Genomic DNA, 23,298 nt, shown 5'->3' with positions numbered 1-23,298 from the left:
CCCTAGGCTGTTCTTTTGGACAGTATTTTATCACAACAGAAAACCAGACTAAAACATGAAAGATGTGAAATACAGCCTTCCATTGCCAGTCTGTGGTGGCATTCTCTCCATTAGCCGTGCCACCCTTGGGGAGGTGGCTCTGCATTGTACGAGAAAAAAGCAGTCTGAGCAAACCATAGGGATCAAGCCAGTACGCATCATTCCCCCACACTATTTCACCTTCTGCCTCAGTTTCCCCTGATGAAAACTGCAGGCCAAAGGAACCCTTCCAGCCCCCGTGTTGCTCTTGGTGTGTTTTGCTAAAGCAATGGAGTGAGAATTAGAATAATATCCCTTTGAGTTGCCTGCTGGCTCATATCACAAAACTGAAGAGCAAAAGATTTTTAACTTCTGGCTCCCCCTTGGTCGAGTTCAGAGCAGATATATTTGTACCTAGTTTGCAAAACTGAATTGTTTGCAAGGTATTAATTAAAAAGTATTTAAAATATTTTAGATTGTTTATATGCGCGAGTGTCTTGGCTTTGTGTGTGTGCGCCACGCTTGTGCTGGTGCTTGAGAAGCGGCGAGCCTCCATGTGGGTGCCCAGGGCCTATGCAGCAACAATAAGTGCTCTGAAGCGCTGAGCTAGCTCTCCAGCCTGTAAACCATCATTTTAATATTTCAGTCAGCTCAGATGATGAATTAGTATTGGAGGGAATCAGGAGAGAAGTGTATGCTTGCCTGAGCTTTAAATCTACAGTTTGAAGAAACTCACAGAAAGAGTCATCACTTTTCCAGTTAGAACTCCAAACAGGTGGGGCTCCAGCGGAAGCTCAGCAGATGAGAGCATTTGTGGTTTTGCAGATGGGAGTGTCCTCACCCCCACACGAGCGCCCGGGGGGGGGGGGGGGGGGGGAGGGGGTTAGTGCCCTCTGGTGGCCTCCGTAGGTAACTTCAGGCTTTTTAAATTATTTATATCCGGATTGCAGTCCCCACCTTCCTCCCCTGTCTCACAAACCCTCCCTGCTAAGCTACTGTTCTCCCCTCTCCTTCTCCTTAGAGAAGGCACCACGGGTACCAGCCCGCCCTGGCACACCCTCTCCCACTGAGGCCAGACAAGGCAAAAGGGTTCCAAAGAGAGGCATCAGAGCCAGAGCCGCTCCCCCGTCCAGTTGTCAGGGCTCCACACGAAGACCAGGCGGCACATCTGCTACCTGTGTGCAAGGGCGGAGGCCCAGTCTCTGGTTCCGTCTCAGTGAGCCCCGTGGGCCCAGGTTAGTTAACTCTTCTTGTGGAGTCCTTGACCCCTCCGGCTCCCTCAGACAGCGCGTCAACTCTCCCAGGCGACTCCTCGAGCCCTCACGTTTGGCTGTGCATCTCTCCACCTGTTTTCATCAGCTGCTGGGTGGAGCCTCTCAGTCTCCAAGGGCGTCTGTACACGCGTGGTACAGATATGCACACCAGCTGCAAACACGACCATCAGATACATACCGTTTCGAAGAGAACGTAACTTACATATCCTTCAGTGGCTCTCAGCCTTCCTTACACTGTGCCTCGTTGCTATAGTTCCTCTCCTGTAATTTTCCTGCTGTCATGATCGTAATGTAAGTATCTGACATGCTGGATATCTGACGTGCAACCCCTCTCACAAACCATGAGTTCAGAACTGCTGACTTTAGATTACTAAATTTTGAATTATTAAGCAGGACTGACCTATTTACTGTAATTTACAGCAATGGTCATAGTGACTAACAGCTAACGTGTAAAGGTTTGCGGGTGCGTCTCTGTGTGTGCGCGTCTCTGTGTGTGCATGCATGTAGCTGCGTGTGGAGGCCGGGAGAGCACACCACAACAGCAGAGCTGGCGCTGTGGGCAGTTTTGAGCCTCACAGCGTATGTGCTGGGGTTTGAACTCCAGTCTTCTGAAGAGCAGGGAACACTTTCAACCACTGAATTATCTTCCCAGCACAGAAGACAAGCCTCAGGTCTGGTCCCGAGAACTTAAAGAAACTGAGATCACTTTCCCGAAATGATGGATGCACGATTTTAACCATTAGGGAATCTAGATATTACATTCCTGCCTTCCACTGCAGTGTCCGTGACTCTCAAGATCACGGCGTGGATGCAGACAGGAAGTTCAGGTGGGAGTTACACTTGAAAATGACTCCAAGTGTAGACGTGTTAAAACGCCATTCCCAACCGGAGCTGTAAGAGGGTCCCCTCCGTTTCAAACCCAACACTTTAAGGCAGGCATTCAGTAAGGAAACCATCCATGTTTTCAAACATGCTTAGACTTTACTGAATGCATTGGTTATCCAAATATTGCAAAGTGGTGAGGGGAGGTATAAAGATGGGTGGAGGGAGGATATGGTGAAAGAACAGCCCCCGAAGCAGCCACCAGTACCACGGTGTACAACTTGGGACAAGGTGTAGAGGAGAAACAGGACAAAGGGAAAGCCTTTGTTTCGCGATCAGTTTTTGCTGTTCCATACTAGACGAACGCCCCTCTTCTCGCGTTCCTCTTCAACCCACGGGTAATGCAAAATATTCAGATTACTTTTGCTCTTTTCCACAGCTTGGAGCAGCGCCTGTGATTCCTCAGATAATGCAGATTTGTCCAGCCTGGGGTGGAAAAGACAGTGTTCTCTTTATTTTCTTACATTTACTAATTTGCATGTATTGGACAGGCACACGCTAGAGCACACACGTGAGGGTCAGAGGACTGCTCACGGGAGTCCATCCTCCCCCTTCTGCCAGGTGGGTTCCTGGTTGTCAGGCCTGGCAAGTGTCTTCACCCACCATGTCACCATCTCAAGCTTTGTTGGCAATCATTTGCCTCTCTTTACACCAATGACTCCCTCTGTTAACCTTCCCTAGGACGGAATGAGAAAAATGTACTGAGTGTGAACAGAGCAGGATTCTCCCCCAGGGAGTAAGAAGCCCCATGCATGTATGTTTACATATATGTGTATACACACATACATATAAATGCATACATATACACACATATATATTATACATCCTATATATAGGATATAAAAATCCATATAAAGCATCTACCTAGATGTTAAGATTAAAGTTAGAAATGTTGAAGTAAAAATAGAAATGCCCATTTTCACCCATTCGTTGCCTACACGTGTTTATCATTTCTTCTTGGTGCACTATAACTTAGTATAGCATTACTTTTTCCAGACTTACAAACACTCGTAGTCACCAACCTCATAATTATTCGTATTTAGCTTGTCCCTTTTCTGTCCCTACTCACCTTCTGTGAGGCAGTTAAGCCGAATCCTACACCTTAGCTTACCCAAAAACACACCCCATGCTCACCCATTCTCACTGCCTGTTTTACCCACACCATCACTAAATTCACCTTAAAACAATATTGGGTCACAGACACTAAAAATTACCCAATGCTTATTGCCTTTACACTCGTTTTAAAAATCTACATGTTTACTCTTTGAGGATTTCCTATCTATACAACGTATTTTGATCACAACCTTTCCCCATTCCTCTCTGACCTGCCCACGTGCCTTTCCTAACTTTCTGACCTTTTCCTGCCAGACAGCTCACTGAGTCTAAAGAATGATAACATACATGCGTGGCTGTGCCCATCCTCTGGAGCATACACAACCTAGCAGGGCTGCATCCCTGAAGAGAACTGACTCTCAGCAGCTCCTCAGCTGGGGATGGGGTCTCACGAGAACCTCCCCTCTCCGTGTTGGAGTCCGGACTGGCTTGATCTCATGCAGGTCTTGGGTAGTCAGCCAGTGCTACTGGCAGTTCACGAGGATGGCTGCCTCGTCAAGTCCAAAAGATGCTGCTTTGTGGCATTCTTCCCCATCTCTTACCATCTTCCTAGTCCTTCAATTTTCTCTGAACTTTGGGAGTAAGATCACACTCCCGCTTTGGTATATACATATATACCACAAACATATACACACACACCATATATGTAGCATATATATGTATATGTGTGTATATGTGTGTGAATATATATCTATATGTGTATGTCTATGTGTATATACATATATGTGTATATATAAATGTATATAAGATCTTAAGCAGTCAACACTCAACATGGTTAAATACATTTTCTTTCTTGAAAATTTCCCTTAGATTTTTGGGCATTAGTTCCCACCCTGAATTTCACAAGTTCTGACTGGAACACAGCTCTCCCTGAAAAAGTACAGCTGGCTTCCTCAATTTTATCCTCCTGTCTGCTTTTTCCTGGCCTGGTGACCACAACCGGGTTATGTCACCTTTGACTGCAGAGTTAACACCGATATGGATATGCCAGGCTCTTTTAGAGCCGCTGCCTGTTTCAGCTCCTGACTCTCCTTCAGCCAATACTGCCCCAACTGGAGCGTTCTCACTTCCATTTACCATCTGTGCTCGCACCCTAGACCTTGTCAACAGCTTATCCTTGCCCTAGTACTATTCTCTATAGCTCAAGGATCCAAGTCAGCAGGGCAGAGGATTGAGAAAACACTCATACATACAATGGAAACAGCTTTAAAAATTGGGCACTGAAATGTGTCATACCTTGAGAGACCATTATACAAAGTATACTATACATGAACTCATATTGATAAGCATCTGTCTTCTTACCCTTTCTTGTTTCTTCTAAATGTTATTAGATACCCACATACAGAGTGTGTCTGTGTGTGTGTCTGCGGGTACACATTTTAGACTAGGGTCCATGGGAGAAAATATGTGGTTTCTTTTTGCTTTACTTCCAACTCCACTCTTTTTCTATACATCTTGTGATCTCATTATTCTTTTGAGCTGAATGACAATTTTTAAACATCAGCCATTTTTTTAAGAAATGATATTTTTTAAATGCTGATGACATTTGGAGTCCTAGCCACCAGAGTGTTATACTCACAAATGTACAGAATCAAGGATGGCCCTCGATGTCCTGCGGTGCTGTGGTGGACCCTCACGACAAAACTCCCCAGCCCCGTGTTACTGAGCTTGAGCAAGCCGTTCCTTGGCCATGGAGACAGTGTGCACTCACCCAAGCATCTTCAGGTTACAGTCTTTGTGACTCAAAGCCTCGCACAGCACGTCCACACCAGCGTGGTCCAAGCTTATCCAGTCCAGGTTCAGGCTGGTCAGCGTTTTGCAGGAGGTGAGCGCCAAGGCCAGGTCTTCACAACAGTCAGTCGTGAACTCACACATGTCTAACCTGTGACAGAGAAAGTGCCAGAAAAAGACTGTTGTTCATTACCAGTTTCAGGTGTCTGAGAAAAGACCTCAACAGCCCCAAAGGTCCACAGTAACAACTCTGAGCAGATCCTGGTCTCAAATCCAAAGGGGTTGTGACCCACAAGTTAAGAACCATTGTTCTGAATGCATAGCAGTATTCCTCTGCACTAATTCAGTTCTCACGCCTCATTAAAGAAGCCCTTTTTGCACTGGATTGGTTAATATGGAGACTCACAGCTGGCCAACGTTCAGAGAGTGACTGCAGAGCACTCAGCCTCAAAGGAGGCCTCTCTATCATCCCCTCCCCCAAACAAGGCTCAGGGGAACACCACAGAAGAGGGGGAAGACTAAAAAAAAAGCAGGTATGGGGGGAGACTTGACAGGAGCATTTCACTCACAGCGGCCACTGTTGCGTGCACAAGACCTTATGCATTAACGTTTTCTCAGAACTCCTGAGCCTCTGCTGGGTGGAATTCTTAACCCTATTAACCCTATAGCTTTTTCTCATCGAGTTGGGACCCCTCCCCATGGTGACGAGACACTCACCCGAGACACTGCAATTTACAATCCCGATGCCTGAGAGCCTCACACAACTGTTTGACTCCAGCGTCCTGTATGTTATTATTGCCCAGTTTCAGGGTTTTTAGATTTCTATTGCAAGTAAGGACACCAGAGATCGCCTCGCAACACTCTGAAGTGAGGTAGCAACCAGACAACCTGGGAAGACACACACACAAACGTACTTACTCACCGATGGATTTGCCCGGATTCACCGTTCATAACTTTCAAGTTTAGAACTTCAACACGAGCACTGCATCTACATCACTCCACCCCTCCCCCAATGCCCCCAATTAACAATCTCTTCTGCATTGTCACATGTACACACATGCTATGTCTGCATGCATGCACACATGTATATGTAACCCACAAGCTCTCTTTAGCCTTGCTTGCAGGTACGTGTGTCCAGTGAATTGGATATCCTATGTCAGAGTTTGCCTCTGGAGGAGACTGCTTCTCCCTCTCTCATTCATTGAGCACCTTTCCTTTTTGAGACAGGGCCTCCTATAAACCAGTGTGGCTCCAGACCCATTGCATAGCTGGGGATGACCTTGAACTTCTGACCATCCTATCTCTATCTCCCAGTGCTGAGATTTGAGGTGTATGGTTATCACACCTTCTTTTAAGGCTGAGCTGGAGACTCAAACTCAGGGCTGTGTGTTTGCTGGGTAAGCATTCTACCAACTGAGCTACAGCCCCAGTCCCTGAGATTCCATCTTAGCACTTTGGCTTCTTTCTATTTGTATGGACCGGAAATGCTGGAGCACTTCCATCACTGCTTCTCCATCTGGGGTACTCTGCTCCATTTTGGCTCGCTGCATTCTCCTGCTTTGAGCTCTTCACCTGGTGCTTCCTCCTGGCTAAAATACACGTGCCCTGAAAAATCAGTGGGGCTACCCCGTCACTGACTTCATATTTCTGTGTGCCTGTTACCATGTGGTAAACCTCTGCCCGTTTTTAATATGATCGCATGTCCTCAAATCCTGTCTGAGCCTCAGGCTCATGGTTTCCCATGGCACTTTCAATCATGGTTACGAGAGAAGCAGAGGGAGGGAAGGGAGATAATAGGGATAAGATAGGTAAAGGATGCACATATACAGATGGAACATAGATGTTAAATACAGACATTAGGCTGACCTTTGTTAGATGGATAATGAACATATGATTGATTGGTAACAGATGGTGATATGCAGGTGATTATTGGAGAGGTGGATGGTACATGAGTAAAGGCAGTGTAATTTTAAACTGTAGGAATTCATACATGACAGATAAGTGGCAGATATGAGAAAGGCAGGTATGTAGATACATAAACACACATTTTTAGATTCATGATGGAGGTATATATTCATATGGACTTACATGTGTATAAAATGTGTGTCAAGCAGGGACGAATTTTATCCTCCAAGGAATGAGTCTAGAGAGATTTCAGTTTGCCACACGAGGACAAAGGGTGTTACTGCCCTCCACAAATCACAGCCGTAACAAAAATGCCAATAAAGATTTAGAAACTGTGACGTTTGCACACAAACAGTACCTCTGTGCCTGATCTACGCACATGCACGCCACCTCAATTCTGTCAGAGGACTACACTCAGCCTTCCCCAAAAAAGATCACCTTCCCAAGCTCCCACTGGCCCTGACAAAACCCTGCGGGTTATTCAGCTCCAACTCAAGAGCAGTACACAACCCCCCCCCCTTCTGACAACACCTCTGGTTTGGTTAAGACTAGAGTCGGCAAGGCGCTAAGCAGCCAAAAAGTGTCAGCTGAAATAACCAGAGCCTTGTTTTCTCAAGGAGACCCCATTCTCCGTGGTGTTTTGACCCGTTTGGCCTGCTGTAACATTAGACTGCATGGCTCATGGGCAGCAGATATGTCTGTCACACAGTCCCAAAGGCTAGAAACCCAAGATCAAGGTATAAGCTGGTACAATATTTGGAGAAAGCCCGATTTCCTGGCCCATAGATAAACCTTTATTTGTGTGTGCACATGTGCCTGTGAGAGAGTGTGTGTCCATGTTGGGGGATGCCCAGGAAGGCCAGGGAAGGACATTGATCCCTGAGCACTGGAGGTACAGGTGATTGTGAGCCACCAGACCCAGATGATCCAGATTCTGGTCCTCCTGACTCAGTAACAAGTGCTCTCAACCACTGTGCCATCTTTCTGGGTGTGATGGAGTCTGTGTCCTTCTGTGATGGAGTGGTTGAGGCCATCTCTGAGGCTTCTTTATCGGGGCAGTCACTCATGGGGACACACCCTCAGGACCCAATCACCCAGGACTCCCTGTCTTAAAATGGTTATCACGGGTGATAGGCTTCAACAGAGATTCTGAGGCGACACTGTCATTCATACCCCCCTACTGCTTTTATGCCAACATCCAAAATAGCACTTCCATCAATGAATGAGAACACAGCCGTACCACAACTCCTGGAGAGGGCATGCTGGATCTTTCAGAGCTTCACACAGAATATTCACTCCGGTATCTTCCAGGAAATTTGACCCCAGATCAAGCAGAGAGAGGCGTTTGTTGCACAAAAGGGCTTCGTAGAGATGGCCACAGGCAATGAAGGTGAGACAGCAGTAAGACAACCTGGAAGAGGGCCACACGTCAGCAGCTCACGCCCAGCACATGCCTCTGCCAAGGCTTTCTCGTTCTTCCTGTACTGACTTTCCACTTTGCATTAAAAAAAAAAAGAAAAGAAAAGGCTGGTGAGATGGCTAGAGGCCCTTGTCACCAAGTCTGAGTGCTTGAGTTCAGTCCTACACGATGGAAGGGTATACCAACTCTGGCACACACATACACACGCCACTTACGGAAACATTTTCAAACAGTTTGGAAAGCTGATGGTATAGATCACCATAGACATTTCCAAAAATGAGTGCTATCAACGTATTTGCAAAAACACTCCACCAAGGAATATTTCCACCCATATCAGAAAGTCGCCGTCTCGCAGAATCCTGCCCTAGTGGGATATCTTCTCTTAAGTTTTTATGTCCTTTGTTGTAGACGAGAGAGAGAGAGTGTGTGTGTGTGTGTGTGTGTGTGTCTGTCTGTCTGTCTGTCTGTCTGTCTGTCTCCACACAGGTGCATGTGAATGCGGAGGTCAGAGGACCACCTCAGATGTCACGCTCTGGAACACCAGCCACCTGCTTTGAGATGGGCTCTCTCACTGGCCTGGAACTCGTTTATTAGACTCGGATGGCTGTCCAGTGAGCCGCAGGGGTCCTGCTGTCTCCGCTTCTTCAGTGTGTCACTAATCCTGTCATGGGTTCTGGGGATCAAACTCAGGCCGTCACGAGCGGCAAGTGTTTTTAACAACTTAGCAATACTCCAGCCTGCTACTGTTATTTTAAATAGATTTTTCTAATCCTGTTCCCTGCATGAGCTAAAGACGAGGATTTTAAAGAACAAATGTTTAAAGCGATTCATGATTGATGTCGCTCTTCATGATCACTAATCACCACGTATAATTCGATTCAGTCTACTATATACAATCAATTAGTAATTACTTAACCAAATAATTTTGTCTTCTAATGTCATTTTCCTGCCTCTTCTGAAACAGGCTTCAACTTTTTATAGTGCATTTTTCTGCTTTTCTGTTATAGGTTTCACTTCAGGACTGGAGAGATGGCTCAGCACTTCAAATCATTTGCTGATCTTGCAGAGGACCTGGGGGTCAGTTTCAAGCACCCACACAGCACATGCACGGTGCTCTCAACCTCCGATACCTGCAGTTCCAGAGGCCTCATGACCTCTTCTGGCTTCTGCAGGCTCGTGTTCTAACATGTTACCCATAAACTCATAAGCGTGCACATAAAATGGGTATATTTTTACTGCACATTAAGCATTCCTCATTGAAAAAAATGGATATCCCTGATGTTCCAAAATACAAAATGTTTTCAGAATCGCATGATATAATTAGGAAATTCTACCACTGCTCTCATGTATCCAAGCCCAGGTCAAAACACACCACAAAAGCACTGAAAATATTATATAAAACTACTGCCAAGCCATGTGCACAACTTTTATACACCATCCAAATAAATTTCATGTCTGAACTTAGGGACCATCACCAAGGCTCAACAATATGCAAATATTACGAAAGATATGAAATATGACACACTTCTGGTCTGCTCATCAGAAGTTTACGTCAGAGATACTTTTGATGAGCAGGTGTCTGTAATGGTCAAAATTCACTGCTCTTACATTTTGTGTGCATGCTCCTATCTAAGCTGCACATGTTCGTGCTACCACATGCATACATGATCCCAGGGGAGACAGCGATTTGTCTCCAGACTCTTCCTTTCCCATGAAGCCAGGTGTCTTTGAGCCTCTTCCCTCTTTAGGCCTTTGATTGAAGGAACAGTGAGTTGTCTAATATGAGTCTGCACCAATGAGCAATGAACCTTAACCTCGGGCAGGAGGCAGCTCACAGTGCCTTACCTAGGTAAGATGGAGGAAGCCCTGCCTTGGGAAGATCAACGTTTTTCTTATTTATATTCTCCTCTATAGCCCAGTAACCAATCTCTTTCCAGGGGCTTATTTATTTTCCACAATGATCACACTCATTAAGCTAAAAATCACCTACAAGGAGTTTCAGAACTAGCCTTGCCTTGTCTGAACTTGGCGTCATGGTGTCTATGTTCGCATTTGTTCCACTTACTGATATGGCAACTGAGGCAAGGAATGGGAGTGAGTCTAACGCCCCGTCGTCCCATGTTCTCCCGAGGTCCTTTGTGGGCACTGACTACCTTTCTGATGGCTGAACCCACGAAAAGGGTTCCACAACATCTCCAGAGCATGCTCCCCCACACCAACTCACATCAATGTCTCCAAGACACAGGTTGGCCGCTTCAGGAGTTCACACAGTGACACCACTCCTCTGTTCTTCAAGGGATTTTCAACCAGCGAGAGATGCTTTACCTTGCAGTACATGAGGGTAGTAGCAATTATGCCACATGCCTCGCTCGAGATGTCACATTTCCCCAACCTATATGTGATGAACATGTCACAGGTTAGAATAACAACGTTAGGAGGTCTATGTGAAAATGTCTATTGTTGGGGAAAAAAAAAGCACCCCAGATTCTGATCCTGTACATACCAGTCCACAGCCACATCAGGGGCTTGATTAACTTATAAGTAGAATTGTGTGACTATCTTTGTGAATTGTAGAGTTCTACTGGTTGGGAATATGCCCAAGCCAATGGTTTTCAGCTATGGATGACATTTACTCTCTAGGACCCATTTTTTAGGTGTCAGTTACAGAGCCGATTGTATTTGATCTGTGCTTCTGACCAGCTAGTGATAGACTGACATTCTTGCAGCCTACTCCTTGTGTTTAACTTACAGAAAGCTTACGGGCTTTGTTATACCACTTGCCAGTTTAGTGTATTTAAAAGATATGATAATGGGAGTCTGGAGAGATGGCTCAAAGGTTAAGAGCACTGGCTGTTCTTCCAAAGGTCCCGAGTTCAACTCCCAGGAACCACATGGTAGCTTACAGCCATCTATAGTGAGATCTGGTGCCCTCTTCTGGCCTACAGACACACAAGCAGGCAGAATACTGTATACACAATAAATAAATTTTTTTAAAAAAAGATATGATGATGGCTAATAGAACAGTCAGAGCCCATGTGCATGGATAATACCTGGACAAACCACAAGTGTAAGAGCCTTTGCTGCGTGGATGGACAGTGCTCCACATGGGTATGTTTGCCGAACCAGACGACGCCTGTTCTATCACTGATAAAACACTCTGACCAAAGCAACTTAGCAAGGAAACGGTTTGGCTTGCCCTTCCGGGTCAGTCTATCATTTAGGAAGGCAGAGCAGGGAACCTGGATGTAAGAATCATGGAGCTGCTTGCTGGTTCATGCTTAGCTAGCTAGACTTCTTATAATGACCAGACCCACCTGCCCGGTGAACCACACCCACTCAGAGTAGCCTGAGCCCTCTTATGTCAATTAACAATCAAGGGAATCGATCACTGATATGCCTAACACATATCACCTTAATAAAGATAATTACCTAACTGAGACGTTCTTCTTCAGGTCAAATTGACAGTTAATGTTAAGCAGGGTACTACTCTGAACTTTGGGAGATTTTAAATGGAGGCTTTACCATATAAGTATGACTGGCTGACTCCAAATTTATCTTAACACTGAGGACAGGAGATGAGAATAATAGTTACAGAACATAGTCCTAGCTTGGGTCTTCTGGGGACTGGCCACTATGCAGTATTCCACCAAACATCACCTTCTTAGAATAAAAGTTGATCCTGTCACCTGGAAAATGCCCAGAGGTTGGAAGTTTCGTGTTGGGAATCAAGGCAACGGACCAAACAAACATCATAGAAATGGTCCTGCTACTACCACTAACTGTCATGAAACTGCAAAGGTTTGTCTCTCCTTTACCCAGCTGGAGGAAAAGGCCAAACTGTACATTGCTTATTGTAAGCCAACATTACCACAAATGCCAATGGAGATAAACTCCCATCTGAGCTATCACATCGCTTCAAAACAGGACATCAGTACCCTGCCAACTTCAACTCCTGTTCATGCTATTTTCACATAGCCCAGTTGCGTGGCTGCCTCCTGTAATTTCGTCTCTAGCCTTCCATCAAAGTCCTCATGGGACTTTTATTTATAGATTGTCTCTGTGCTGACAGTTTTTACAAAGTGCTTCTGCAAGTTGACCTCTGACATCTATGGGTGCCTGCTCCATACACTAAGTAAATAAATGAATGTAATAGAAACCAGATGTGCTATTATGTTGATATTCAAAACATTAGAAAAAAATCAAAAAATACAAAGGGAAAAATTTTAAGGAAATGAACACCAACAGAATATAAGCGAATGAGTGCAAAGTGCATTATAAACATGGGTGAACATATCATAATGTGAGAGCTAGAGAGATGGATCAGCAGCTATGAACACTTGCTGCTTGGACAGGACTAGAGTTCAGTTCCAGGCACCCACACCAGGTAGCTCACAACTGCATCTGATTCCCTCTTGCTTTTAAAGGTACCCACATACAGACTCCTGCACACATGCACACTTGCAAACATGCTTAACAAAGAGAAAAACTGTCAAAATGGAACTCAGTTTGTACCACATGTGCTAATGCAAAGCACAACTTTCACAGTTCAGCCTTAAACGGGGGTTTAAAGAAATCGTGACCCCACCCCACCCCGAGTGTGGACAATGGACTTACAGTAACTCCTCCACGCTACATGTTGAGTCTTTCAGAGCAGAGCACAGATTCTCAACCACATCCTTTGAGAGGTTAGTGCCATACAGGTTCAGGGATCTCAGCTGAGGCAGCTTTAAAAACGTGTGAAATAACGAACCATCTCCGAAGTTAGTCATGAAGGAACACCTGCAGAATAAGGCCAAAAGGCACGGTATACCGGGATGTGTGGGTCCACGGCGAACCAACCTGCGGACATTCTTGCCCATACTTCCTCTTACATGCCATGGTTGTTTGGGCATTCTGGTCACCCCAGGAGACATGTCCCTGGTTATCTCCAGGTGCCAGACAAGCACCACGGTCAAGCTACTCAGACCTATCCCTTTTCTTCCATTCCCCCATGTCTGTCTAACACCTAGAACATTCTAAGGAGACTCGCTCTCTCACATTAAACTCTGAAAATTGCCTGTCATAGCTAATCAAGGCTGTCAACTTGACATTATCTAGGGAAAAGGAACCTGAATTCAGGAATTGCCTCCATCAGACTGGCATGTCTGTGGGGAATTTTCTTGGTCAGTAATTGGTATAGAAATGCCAATGTGAGAAGCATTACCCCTGGGCATGTATCTCTAATCTGATTAAGAAAGGTTGTAGACAGGCCATGGGAGACACTCCAGTAAGCAGCAGTCCATTATGGTCTCTGCTTTAGTTCCTGCTTCAGGTTCCTGCCCTGATCCCTCTTGGTGATGGACTTAGGAGTGGTAAAATTAAGTAAACAATTTTCTCCCCCAGGAAGCTTTTGATCATGGTGTTTATCAAAGAAACAGAAACCAAACCAGAACAACAGCTTATGCACAACACAGACACTTTCTTTGTACTAATGTTCCCAGCTGTGTATCCCAAGGGAAGGTCCCATTGCTCTTTAAGTACTTATGTTTTCCTGTTCTTCGTTTGCTTTGTGAAACAGGGTCTCACTGTGTAGCTGTCCTGAAACTCACTCTGTAGACTAGGCTGGCTTCAACCCCAGTGGTCCACCTCTATCTGCCCCCCTAGTGCTGGGGTTAAAGGGCGCGCTGCCACCACCACCTCCTTTAATACGCACCAATTTTTAAGGCATTATTATCTATAATTTTCATAGACTGGGTTCTAAAAATCAAGAAAATTAGGAGCAAACTGTTTGCTTTTTATATTTATTCCATTTTCAAGGTTGGAAAAATGTAGCCAAACTTACACCTGGCCAAGTTTCCTTAGGCTAATGAACAGATGTCAGCAGGATGACTAAGAAAGGGACATTGGGCTGGGCAGAGGGCTCAATGGTTAAGAGCACTGGAGTTCAGTTCCCAGCACCCACTGCGGGAAGCTCACAACTAAGAACAACTCCAACTCCACAGGACCCAGCTCAGACGCACACACATACACCCAATTAAACACAATTTAAAATCAGACCTTCAATTCACATTCATTGCAGTCCCTAAAATACAGAAATTCCTGTTGTGTGTTACTTTAGTACACATACACTAGATGTTTAGGCATTTATAGACTATATATAAGTCAGATGTGTGTGTGTGACATGGAAAACTTTGTGACTCGGGTACTATTGTATTTGCTACTTTGGATGTTAGTTCTGCATTTATCTATGCATTAGTTTCCTCCACAAGGAAGAGAGTTTTTTTTTTCTATCTGCTTAAAAGATGGGTGACTAGCAAACTTACAACAAGCTTTGGAGCTCAAAAACATCCAGAGGCATTGTGTGAGATGGAGACATAGAATCACAGAGAATCTGAATGGCCTCTTCATTGAAATGACAGCTGTCCAGATCCAATACATGCAAGCTATAGAACATCCTGCATAATATAGCCCAATGTTCAGTTGCAATTCTGCAATGAGACAACACAGCATCAGTCTCTAGTTACTAAATTCAATTCAAGACACTCCTAAGATAGGCAGATCACTCCCAACCCCCTCAAAGCGGTCAGTTACCCTTGACACAGGGAATTCATCCAAGTAAAATGGGTCAACACAGCATAGTGATTAAGAAAGATCCCTGGTTAGATAGCTCAGAGGTCAAGACCCACTTGGTGGTCTTGCAGAGGGCCCAAGTTTGATTCTCAGAACCCTTGTGGACACCAAAGGCATTGTACTCACATGGTATACAAACATACACCCAGGTGAAACACTCATACACATGAAATACAAATAAATCTCTAAAAAAGAAAGAGGAGAGGGGAAAGAAGAGGGAAGAGGGGAGAGGAGAGAGGAGGAGAGGAGGAAGAACAGAGGGGAGGAAAGAAGAGACAGGAAAAAGGGGGAGGAAGGGAAGGGGAGAAAGAAAAGGGGACAGGAGGGGAAGGGAGAGGAGAGGAGAGGAGGGGAGGAGAGGGGAGAGGAACGGAGGGGAGGGAAGAGGAGGAGAGGGGGAAGGAGGGAGAGGAGGGGAGAGAAGAAGAGAAGAGGGGACTGTGGGCTACAAAATTCCATCTTCTGGGCCTAGTACAGAAGTCTTGATCCCACAGCAGGTACAGATGCCTTCACTGGCCTGCCAAAGACCAGGCCTGATATAATAACACCGGGGAGAGGCTCACCCAGCTCTACCCCTCCTTGCTGAACTATTGCCTTCTGGGGGAGGACCAGCAATCTTCAGTGTTGGACCCACAAGTGAGCACACCAGGGTCGAATGCACAGTGGAAACCCATGGACAAACTGATATCCCTAGTTAAACTAGATAACTGACAAAACAAGAAGTCATGAATATGAGAAAGGGACTTGGTTCTGTTGCTCTCCTGTGGAGCTGTTGTCCCCTCCAGAGGAGACCTTATAGGCTATGGTCAGATAGAAAGGAAAGAGGACCTCCCCTATCAGTGGACTTGGAGAGGAGCATGGGAGGAGATGAGGGAGAGAGGGTGGGGTTGGGAGGGGATGAGGGAGAGAGGGTGGGGTTGGGAGGGGATGAGAGAGGGGGCTACAGCTGGGATACAAAGTGAATACACTGTAATTCATATAAAAAATTAAAATTAAATCAAAAAATCAAAATTGAAATAAGAGAGAAAGGAATGTGTAAAGAAGTTGGAGTGATGGTGTAGAAGGGAAACAGAGCTGAGTAGAAGGGGAGAGTATCAGAATGCACTATATATTGGTATAAAATTACAAATGAATGCATTGGATAAAAATTATAATGAAGCATGGATTGAGAGGAGATAAACCAGAATTGAGTTTCTATAGAAGACTCATTCTTAACATCTATATCTCACTGCTGAAGACACTCAACCTTACTCTGTTCTCTAGTGCCTCCTGTTTTAGTCAGAAAACATCTCTGTGTGAATTAGGGTGGAAAAGCTATGCTCAATAATATCAGTAAAAAATTACACATTTGAAAGATCAAGTATGAGCTAGCAGCCTAAATTCACTGCAGGGCAAGTTAACTAGAGCAAGGTCATATAAGCACAATCTAAAAGAGCACACGAGTTCCCAGAATCCCCTCGTGTCACCAGGACACTGAACATTCCACGGATGAAGGAAAGGAGTCAGATGCTGCAATGAAGCTGTTCACATTTCTACCTCACATTGGCCCTGTGGCAAATTTGTTCTTTGTATGAATGGAGGAACTCAAGACATGGCTGTTCAGAGCTACATAGCTCTAAACAGCAGTGTTAAGACTCAACAAAGTCTTTCTGACTATGCCATCTAAACCCTCAGACATACAAGAACTTACACAAGACTGTGCTGGAGAGAGGGATCAGTGGGTAAGGGTATTTGCTGTGCAAGCATGAGAAACTGAGTTCATGTCTGCATTCCTGACATAAAAAGCTGGCCATGATTGCTTGAAGGTATGCCCCAGCCTTAGAAAATGGAGACAGTAGATCCTGATATCTTACTGATCGGTTTGCCGAGTCAAAATGGTAAGAGACTGTCTAAAGGGTTTAAGGCAGAAAATAGAGAAAGACACCTCACATCATCCTCTGAGTTTGTCATGAATTCACATGGATACAGCATGCACACAAATACACCTATACAATAATGCGGTGGGCATGGAGGCAAAATGAAGAACAGGAGAAGGTTCAGAGGTATACTCACGTTTTACTCTGTTCAAATGATTCTGAGGTAAAATATTCTGGATCAAACACTTCCGGAAAAACTCTCTTTTCTATATGAAGGTGAAGTTTCTTTAATTTTGTGGCTTTCAGCAGACTGTATGAAATATCTGTTACTACATCAGAATCAGTAATATCAACAGTCATTTCTTCAAATACATTCATCACTTGTGTTACAAAACTTTCCTCCTGGTTGTCAAGTAGACAGCTGACCAAATTCAGGGGACTCGACAATTTCTCATTGTTCTCTTGCTGACTGAGACTTTTAAAGTAGTTAATGATCTCCTGTTTTATCTCTCTGGATAGTAGAGGCCCAAAGCACGGTCTGAGCATGGTGGTGACTCTTTCAGTAGTAATTCCAAACAGAAATACTCCTGTCCTGAGCCATCGGGTCTGTCCATGAGCAAACAATTCTCTTAGGAGTTGAGATAGGCTTCCAATGACTGAAGGAGGTTTGTCTTTGTCTTTGTCTTTGTCTTTGTCTTTGTCTTTGTCTTTTCCGAGGAAGTAGAACAGTGCAGCAAAGTATGACTGTAGCTCAGGATGATAAAAGGCGAAGATCCTGCCCTGAGTCCGGAGAAATTTCAATCTTAGCCACACTGCCCTTCCAAGTTCGGATATCCCATTCCTCCTGAGATCCTCGAGGGTAAACACAAATTTCTGTGTCCACATTCCCTCTACAGCCAAGGTACACAGGGTCTTTAACCTGTCTCTGTTCCGCTTAGGTTCAATATCGGCAAACATTGATTTGAATGCGTTCACGAAAAAGCTTGTGTATATAGCTGCATCTGTGCCACCAGACAAGACCACGTCACCTCCCCTGTCTATCTGCCACATTAAAGTGTTACAGAACAACCAGCATAGATAAGGACTCCGGCATAAAACAAAAAGTGGTGGGTTCTGTTTGAAAAACTCAAAGACTTCTAAGCCCTGCCCACGATAGTCAAAGAAGGACATGCAGTAGAATTCTATAGACTCCTCACTGAACCCTCCAATAGTTATCTCCCGTGGATACTGCAGCAAGAGACCGATTTTGGGCAGACTTCGGTTTCCCAATTCAAGCAGCAGAGAGGCTTCTGGAAGCATTTTTTTCTGAAGCAAACTGCTAAAGACAATTTGTGTTGGTAGGCTTTCCCTCCAGTCATCAGACAAGTTTGTCCTAAGTTCCAAGTCAAATTTCAGGTAGTCAAATCCATCCAGGATAAACAAGATTCTCCTTGGATGGGATAAAATGTCCTCCACTGTCTCTGAAGACTCAGGTAAATGGGATGAGATGATCCTAGCTAAACTGAACTCTGTGATATTGTTAAACACAAAGACAGGGATGAAGAAAACATACCTAAACCTGTTCTGCCATAACTTTCCTGATGTCCAGTCCAACATTGCTTTTCTTAAGAAGACGGTTTTTCCTTCTCCTGTAACACCTAGGACCACCGCCGTGACTGGTTCTGACTCAGAATAAAATACCTCTTGCAGTGCCCTGTACTGGGGCTCTATAATGACTTGGTAGTTTCTATCAGGAATATGAGTGTTGGTCTCAAAGTTCCACATATATTGAAATGCAGTCTTCATATGCTCTTTGTATCTAGTTTGTTTATCTGAGTTTGATGAAATCATAATACAAGGCAGTCAGGAATAGGATACTCATGAGAATGAGACACAGTATTTAAATGTATTAGACCATGAATCATCTACACATCTTGATGACCAGTGAGGCCATGGGTCCTGAGAAGAGGAAAAAAGGGAGGAGAGCCACCCACCCCTTACCATGCAATTTCTCTTCACCTGCACCTGCTGCCGGTTTTTTTCCCATTACACTATGAACAAAGAATGGTCAGGGACCCACTCTACCCCCAACCAGCCTGTTCTTTCTACACCCACACCTCTCAGTAGTGCATGTAACTCTTCGGAAGCTTGGAAACAGAAGCAGGGACTCAAACCCCCATGCTAAAGGGTGTATATGAATATTTCAGTGCCAATAGAGGAGAAGGGGATAGTCAAATGGTAGTTAAACCAAATAACCTGGGACCCTTCTAGATCAATTGTCTTCCATATATAGGGACGGTTCTCTACCTAAAATTCAATAAAGCAAATCAATTTTACTTCCACTATCCCTGGAACTCTTCCTGCTGTTCCATTCTTTAATTTGGAGAAAATTAACTCCCCAGCTAGCCAGGATCTTCTTAGTACCCAACATGAGGCTCAAACCCCAGAACCTCCGTTGGTTATTTCCCCATATCCAAGGTTGTAATATATACTTGACATATTGCCTGTAAAAGCATTATGACCAAATTGGAAACTTACCTCTAAGTAACTGCTACTATAAAGCATAAATTCTGGGTATCTATTGCATTACAGATTTATGAAGGGCATGGCACCTCACCAGGAGAAAATCTCCAAGTACTTCATATGTACATAATTTCATGAGTTAGGACTCAGAATGGTGCTATTTAGTCTAAACCTTTCCTGTCTTCAGTAAGTCATTTAAGAGTTGTTCTATTTATAAATTTTCAGTTTGATAAAAATGTTTATAATTCCATGCTTAGTCAAAGCAAGATTTGCTTCAGGTAACAAGACAGAGTGAAACAAACTTTGGGGCTATATGATGTCGAATCTATGGGTAACACTCCTGATCAGGGTGTCAGGTTGGCCTGGGTTAAATCATGTGCGTCTCACAGTATTAGATATGTTATTTAATGTATCTGGATCGATGTCCTCAGCCAAGTGAGATCAAAAAGACGGGTTTCTTTCGTTATTCATGGAGGTAGTGAGCTGGCCACTGGTGTATGATCAATGCCACAATTTGATATCTTCTGGTATCAGGATTTCTGAGAGCAAGCGCCTACTGTCTTCTGAGATCTGCTGGGGCTTGTGTCAGTGATTGGTGCATTAGAAATGTTCAGCAAGTTAAGAGAACTTGCTGTTCTTCCAGAGGACCCGGGGTCACCTCCTGGCACTGACACAACCACTGCCTCTAGGTTCAGCTCCGGGGATCCCCACCCTCTGATCTCCACATTTACCCAACTGTACACTCTCACAAATAAGTACATACATAATTATGGGTTGGAGCAGCAGCTCACAGGTTGAAAGTGCACACCGCTTTTGCAGAGGACCTGAATAAAGTTCCTAGCACCCACACCAAGTGGCTCACAAACGCCTACAACTGAAGATGCAGGGGATATGACATCCCTGACCCCCAGGGGCCTACGCTCCCAGCACACCTCCACATGGTCACTCCCACACAGAAACGTAATTAAAAATAACCCTAAAAACAGGAAGTGTAAAAACTACGGTAAAACGTTTGTGACACAGTGAGTTTGGGTGGCTTAGGGAATGCGGCCTTGCTGGAGAGCAGTGTGGCTTGGGGAAGGTGTTAAGATTTTAGAGCCTCACCCCGGTTCCAGGTCACTCTGTCTGCCCCATGCTTGTAGTCGAGACATGATCTCAGCTTCCTGCTCCTATCCCCATGCCTGTGTGCTGTCATGCCTCTTGTCATAGCAGACCCCTACCACTTTGGAACCATAAACCAAAATAAACCCTTCTTTCATGAATTGCTTTCAGTCATAGTCAGAGAACCACGAAAGTAACCGGTGCGATAACCGTGTCCAGCTCCTCCCAATGTCTTGCGTTTAATCACTCTGTGCCAAATAGCTGATGTCACAGATGTAGTGACACTGATCATCTTGCTGCAGCCTGACGACAAGTCACATAAGGACGAGCCGAAACAAGCATGCGGTTCCAGATTCATGATTATTTTCGATGGACACTTCTGACGTATATAGCACCTGTTAAATCATGGTTCTGCCAAAGGATGTATGTTCTGCCAAAGGCTGTATGTATGAACAACAGACAACTTTGGACATGGAGAGGACTTAGATGAAATGTGAGATGAAATCCCTCCAGAAGGATTTTGATATGCCCCACTAGGAGCTACTCTAAGGTTATAAATCCCTCTGCTGCCTTGAGAAATTCATAGGAAATAAAGAGAAAGTCTCTATGAAAGGAGATGAAGGCCTCTTCTTAGCACTTCATGTCTGGTTAAAAGCATGAGTAAGTACTATGATAGACTTCCATCATAGCTAACTATGTCACACTGTGTACCTGTAACCCCAGAACTCAGGAAGCTGAAGCAGGAAATCATGAGTTCAAGCCAAGTCTGGTCTACATAGAGACTCTGAAGCCAGCCTGAGCTACACAGTGAGGTATTTTCAAAGACAGAAAGAGCAAACAAAACAAGGGGGAGACAGAAAAAGGAAGGTAGAGAAATGCCATAATGTATTGTTCTGTGTGCTAGTTTTTAAAAAGCAAAAAGAACAGTTATCTTGGCTAGCTGAAGAAATGTTAGGATCTGCCTTATTTGTTTCAATCCATCCTACACATTTTGGTTTTGGGGTTATTTTTTTGTTGTTCTTTTTTTGTTTGGTTTTGGTTTTTGCTTTTTTGGTAATGGTCCTGTGCATCAGGACACCCTCTCCTACCTCAGTTAAAGGATGATCTATACATAACACCTATTGGTTTCTTCAACCTTTCCCTAACCATTGAGACAGGTAGGCTGTCATGCAACAGTGAATCTCCTTCACATGATAGTTGTTAGCTTGGTGTTTTTGTGGGACTCAAGACTGAGAGTGCAGGTGTCTTGACAATTTTACATGCTCTTGGGACCCTTTTCCTCCTACTGTGTTGCCTCCTCAAGCCCCATATGAGGGTTTGTGCCTCGGCTCATTGTGACCAGTCACGCTGTACTTGGCTGCTATTCCTGGGAGGTCTGCTCTTTTCTGAAGGTAAGTGGAGGACCAATATATGTGGGGGAGGAAGGACTGGAGGAGGGGAGGGACAACTGGAGGAGTGGAGGGAGGGGAAACTGCAGTTGGGACAGAACTGAGAGAATATTAAGAAGAGAAAAAGGAGGAGGAAAAGCAGCAGCAGCTCCTACTTGACTAGCTTTCTCCAGGTGTCCCCCTTTCTCTCCACACTCACCTCTCCTCTGCCTCTGAACCATATTTGAGAGGTCATTCCGATTGACCTGTTGAAACAGGCTCACCACCACCTCCCATGTCCATCCTGGATAATGCGTGTTCAATAGCGTTACCAGATCTTCTTTGGAAGCTTTCTCAATCTGAGTCCAGGAGATTGGTTTCAGATGAAATTTCTTTGGCTCTTCCCTGAGAAGCTCTTTAAATGTCAGGAACTCTTCATCACTGAGATTTTGCAAATACTGCAGTAAGTCATAGTCAGGTGAGTCTGCCATGTTGGACAGTAAGCTCAGAGTATAGAGGCTAATAAATCTTCAAGAAATAAGTGACACCTGAGGAAGAATGACATGAGAGTCCAGTCTCAACAACTTTAAAAAGGCTCAAATTATTGACATTATACATTCCTTCCTTCAGATATATGTGGCTTCATCCTTTACTCTTTCACTATAATTTACGTGAATCTGTTAAATTAATGGCTGGGCAGTTGTGGCACGTACCTTTTATCCAAGCACTTGGAGGCAGAGGCAAAAGAATCTGAGCTCAAGGTCAGCCTGGTCTGCAGAGCAAGTTCCAGAACAGCCAGGGTACACAGAGAAACCCTGTTTCAATAAGTAAAAAAAAAAAAAAAAAAATAGCTTTACACTAAGACCACAGTCAGAGAATGAACCAACTGAAAAAAAAAAAAAAGTCAATAAAGCAGTGAAGTTTATCAATAGAGCCAAGGAAGAACGGTTGACAATTTTTGCCTTTGTGCCTGCCACCATATACTCCTAGGGACACATCTCAACTGAATGGCTTTAGGAGAACCTCTATATGAATATTAACACACTGTTTGATACTGGATGTTTTAAAACAATGTTTGGTCTATCCTTAATAAGTCAAAAATATTTGGTATCAGAAGTGCAGAGGGGGGCAGAAGGGAGGAGGGAGTGGAGGGTGGGAGTGGGGAGACCAGGAGAGAGAACAACCTGTGACATCTCAGACGGGGGGCTCCTGGGAGTCTGGGGGGTGACCCTAGCTCCTAGCAGCTGGGGATAGAGAACCTGAAGTCGCCACTTTGTGTGGCCAGGCGAGGCTTCCAGCAGATGGATGGGGACACCAACACACCCGTAAAACTCTCCACCAACATTTGCCTCAGCTACAGGAAGTGCAGGGATAAAGAGGAAGCAGAGACTGTGAAAATGACAAACCAATGCCTGGCCCAACTGGAGACCCATCCCATGGGAGAGGGTCAACCCTGACACTATTAATGATACTCTGCTATGTTTGCAGACAGGAGCCTCGCATAACTGACTCCTGAGAGA

General features: G+C 44.7%; 1 protein-coding gene across 2 annotated transcripts; it reads right to left on the bottom strand.

Annotated features, from left to right (window-relative positions):
• Positions 1-2,308: 2,308 nt before the first annotated feature.
• Positions 2,309-22,269, bottom strand: LOC110551511 (NACHT, LRR and PYD domains-containing protein 9B-like). 2 transcript variants are annotated; one of them, XM_060368875.1, is made up of 9 exons: positions 21,999-22,269; positions 17,005-18,619; positions 14,646-14,810; positions 12,958-13,122; positions 10,568-10,735; positions 8,164-8,334; positions 5,736-5,906; positions 4,999-5,169; positions 2,309-2,600 (listed from the first exon to the last, which is right to left on the bottom strand). In XM_060368875.1, the coding sequence occupies exons 1-9, from the start codon at positions 22,267-22,269 to the stop codon at positions 2,450-2,452; spliced, it is 3,048 nt and encodes a 1,015-aa protein (XP_060224858.1). In that variant the 3' UTR covers positions 2,309-2,449. The 2 variants fall into 2 exon arrangements, with proteins under 2 accessions (XP_060224858.1, XP_060224862.1); XM_060368879.1 differs by lacking the exon at positions 14,646-14,810.
• Positions 22,270-23,298: the final 1,029 nt, after the last annotated feature.

This window comes from Meriones unguiculatus, chromosome 1, assembly GCF_030254825.1.
Source record: "Meriones unguiculatus strain TT.TT164.6M chromosome 1, Bangor_MerUng_6.1, whole genome shotgun sequence".
Classification (NCBI taxonomy): Eukaryota; Metazoa; Chordata; class Mammalia; order Rodentia; family Muridae; genus Meriones; species Meriones unguiculatus.
This window is presented reverse-complemented; position numbering and strand designations above follow the sequence as displayed.

Coding starts and splice junctions, on each gene's coding strand:
- LOC110551511 (XM_060368875.1), bottom strand. CDS start 22,269: ATGGCAGACTCACCTGACTATGACTTACTGCAGTATTTGCAAAATCTC. Junction 14,811..17,004: donor TCATTTGAACAGAGTAAAAC/GTGAGTATACCT, acceptor GTCTCATTGCAG/AATTGCAACTGAACATTGGG. Junction 5,907..8,163: donor TGCCCTCTCCAGGAGTTGTG/GTACGGCTGTGT, acceptor GTGTCTTCCCAG/GTTGTCTGGTTGCTACCTCA.